Source organism: Maylandia zebra, linkage group LG6 (assembly GCF_041146795.1).
Source record: "Maylandia zebra isolate NMK-2024a linkage group LG6, Mzebra_GT3a, whole genome shotgun sequence".
Taxonomy (NCBI): domain Eukaryota; kingdom Metazoa; phylum Chordata; class Actinopteri; order Cichliformes; family Cichlidae; genus Maylandia; species Maylandia zebra.
In genome coordinates this window covers 38591779-38595605 of record NC_135172.1, presented here as the reverse complement: position 1 = coordinate 38595605, position 3827 = coordinate 38591779, and the positions used below count along the sequence as shown (strand labels likewise).

Here is a 3827-nt window from a genome sequence, read left to right as displayed (position 1 = left end):
ACTTTGAATTCTGTAAGAGCTGTATAAAATACAGCTATGCATAAGTGTTTTGAATGAATAATTAGATTAGATAACTCTTTATTGTCTAGTCTAATTATATAGAAATGAATAGAAATGTGACATGAGAAGGTGTGTCTTTGACTGTTCCTGCATAACTTATTTTCGGACTAGTTGACAAGTTATGCTCCGGTCATTTGATGTTTCCAAGATAGATGTTCTTTTGTAATATAGTTAAATTTTCTTTGTATATTTCATTTATCCACCATCATACATCATACATACAAGCTAAGAAGAGGTCGTTATACTAACAAGAGGTATCAACGCTGGGCCAAAGTTCAGCACATGGTTAAAGTTTGTAATCCAGCCAGGGTGTAAATATCACTCAGCAGCCAGAGCTGAAGCAGGTAGCATCAACACATAAATCTACTCTACCCGGCTTAAATCACAAGAGCACCTCTGACCAAAAAGCTGTAGATTTTTGTAGATCTTGTTTGCACAAATTAATCCAGATTCACATTAATTGTGTTCACAGCTCCAACAAAATGAGGAAGAGGAGGGGGAGAAACACAATTAGGTTGAATTACAATTGGATGGAAGGCGAGGACAAGAAGAAGGAAGCTTAGGATGAGGAGGAAGAGAAGCAGCAGGAGCATCTTTAGGGATCCCTATGATGTCATTGAGGTTTGTTTCATTAATATGGTCCTCTCACAAAGAAAGATGACTTGTTTTAGTTCACCTACTTCCTGTATTAAATAGTGATGTGCAAAATGTTGTGAAAAACCATGGAGCAGGTACGTATAGAGCATCTGCAGGTAAATGAACATCAAATCTCTAAGACAGACTGAAATCTGTATATTTATCACCCTTATGATAAAACCCACGTCAGCCATTGGTTTATGGACTTTGTATTTTGAAGCCTCAACATTTGCATTATTGCTGTTGCTATGTTGGGACCATATTAGGATGAGGGATCAGAATCTGGAGGCATGCACACTATTGTTTCATTTAGTGTGTATCCATAAGATTCGTACAGCAGATCCAAGTTGTGCCTTGAAAACAGGAAAGTTGTCTGCATAGAGGAGAACTTTAATAGCAGGCTTGTACAAAGTGAGGCTTTGTGCTCTCGTTTTACTTCTGTCACCCTGTTTTGATGCAGATTTCACTTGAAATCAGGCAAGAACTGGACTTATTTTTTATAATGTGTTCTTGTGAATTGATTGTGTATCGCATATGTTTGATTTGACTTTCTGCAAGACAACAGTCGTCCACTGGCCAAAAAAGTTTTCCAAATCCCTCCACGTGATCTAGCCTGCATTTAGAAAAGAATAGCAAAAAAAATCTGCACTTCCTGCTTCAGATGCAATTTGTGTTTCTGTGTTCAGAGGCAGCGGCGAGAGGGGAGACCTCGGCTCATCCAGCTGGAGGGCCTGACCAGGAGGAGTCGAACATTAACTCAGCTCTTCCAGGGCACCCTGCAGACTCGGCTGTTGGCATCGACGAGGGATGACGTGAACGCCAAACTGGAGTCCATCACAGGTCAACTGCAGGTATGCGAGTCAGACCTTCTGAGGAGGGTTTCACTTTTCTCTCTTCTTTATAATTGACTCTTTTCTCTCTCTTTCAGCTCCTTGTCTCAGAGTGGGAGGGGTTTGAAGCACAAAGGGAGGAACTTGTCGTTTGGTTGGCTGATATGGATGTCCGCCTGAGTGAGGTTGACCAGCTGACAGGAAACACCAGTGGAAAAACTGAAACAACTGCAGGTGTGGGCTTGTTTTGATATGACATATATTTGATATGAAACATACGTCAGCGACATTATCCTAAACTGGACTAACAAAGGGCCATGAGTACAACATGAAATGTACATTACATAGCGTAAGGCTGAAGTTCATTGATCATTTTAATCATAAACTTGTTGTTGAAATATTTTTACTGAACATGCAAACATCTGCTGATGAAAATGTGTTGATTTATTGGTCTGTTATGAAGCTATTACTATTTCTATTGTGTTTTATCACTTTCTGATGTTTTATTAATTAAACAATACATGTATTATTTGTTGTGTTATCTGTAGCTATAGTATTTATATATATTTATTTATAGTATAGCAAATATATTTAATTATTACTGTTTAAAACACTAATATGTGACATGTATTAGTAGTGATGTTGTGCTGAGGGTTAAAATGCCTTTTTGTCTTTTGGTATACTACAAAATGACAAACCATTAATATATGTCTATGCTGTGCTCGTATTTATTTTACCCTACTCAAATTCAATTTATGATGCATTTTATTTTGAAAGATTTAAAATGGTTTTTTAAAGAACCACTCAAAAAAGGTTCTTTAAAATGGTTCTTTAAAGAACCATTTGAAGGACCTTTTTAAAAATGGTTCTTTAAAGAACCATTTTTAAAAAGGTTCTTTGAAAAACCATTAAAGGTGCCCCAAAGAACCATTTCTTGATGGTTCTTTGGGGCACCTTTAATGGTTCTTCAAAGAACCATAGTTTGAAAGGTTCTTTGTGGTACCAAAAAAGGTTCTTCTATGGCATCAGTCTAAAGAACCACTTTTGGTTCCAGTTGGCACCTTTATTTTTCTGAGTGTAGGCCCCCGTTTGTTTTACGTTTTACAAGAAAAATGTTCGGTTTATTTCACACCTCAAACATTTAGTAAACAATTAAGCAAATACAAGTAATCTGCAATACATTACAGGTAGTAAGAAAGTAAACTACTAACTCTTTTACGCTACGTCCACACCTACACGGGTATTTTTGAAAACACAGCTGCTTCGTCCACACGTAATCACCGAAAACTGAGATTTTTTAAAACTCTTTTTTTGCGTTTACGTGTGGACGAGGAATACAGAGTTTGTCACACAACGTCAAAGGTATGTGCCTTTTTACATGTCATGCTGTGCGCCACGCTATTGTTTACATCAGATGAATTGCAGAATGGCAGATAGAGACAAAATACTGTTACTGTTAATCTTACTTATCTTCAGGTTTTACACGCTTACATACACACACTGTACTGTCCCTCCATTTAGAAAGGCAGAGGCATCACGGTGTGATTATTTCACGTGTAGTTGTTTTTTTCCTGTGTAATAATATTCAACATTGCATTTTCAAAAAATGCCTCTCTGTGCAAAATGGGTTCAAAGACATAAACAACTGTGGGATACTGTTTGTCCGTGGTTTGAACCGAGGGAACAAATCGTGGCAGGAACAGCCTGATGTTATTTGTATCCCGCTGTAACTTTACAGTATAAAGAGCTAACATCTCCGAAATGTCAGGAGTAGTTTAGTCATTACAACAAGTGTTTGTGAACTAAAAATCAAGAATGTGGGATACTGTTTGTCCGTGATTTGAAGAACCCAGCGTGTGCTCCTGACGAAGGGAAAACCAATTCTGCAGGGGAGACCTACCTCGGCACTTGTGCAGGTGAAGCCAAAGGGAAGATATGCTTCACCATATTTTCTAGTCTTTGGCTTAGAATTAAGTTGGTTTGGAAACATATTCAGCGATGCTTCATCTCCTGCTTTGCGTTTGTGTGGGCGCCCCTGCTAGCAGTGTCCAGGCATGTTTTTTTTCCCCTTTCCATACCATGCCCCCCCCCCCCCCCCCCCCACCCCCCCAGGGGGCGGGCCCCACACTTTGGGAAGCTCTGCTCTACACCATCCTATCATTTGCTTTGGGGTTCACAGAAACATCCTCTCTGTAAATAAGACAACTGTCAACACGGATAGCTCTCTGCTGTCGCCATAACCATTTCATCGTCCATAAAAATCAATCACATGAGAGTTCACACCCCATTAATCAGACCTCT

The 3827-nt window shown here is 39.0% G+C and overlaps 1 protein-coding gene across 1 annotated transcript; it reads left to right on the top strand.

Annotated features, from left to right (window-relative positions):
* Positions 1-495: 495 nt before the first annotated feature.
* On the top strand, positions 496-1840 carry LOC143419209 (uncharacterized). The gene is made up of 3 exons (XM_076885483.1): positions 496-681; positions 1383-1547; positions 1625-1840. Exons 1-3 carry the CDS (start codon positions 625-627, stop codon positions 1775-1777), a joined length of 375 nt encoding a protein of 124 aa, XP_076741598.1. The 5' UTR covers positions 496-624; the 3' UTR covers positions 1778-1840.
* The last annotated feature ends 1987 nt before the right edge of the window (positions 1841-3827 follow it).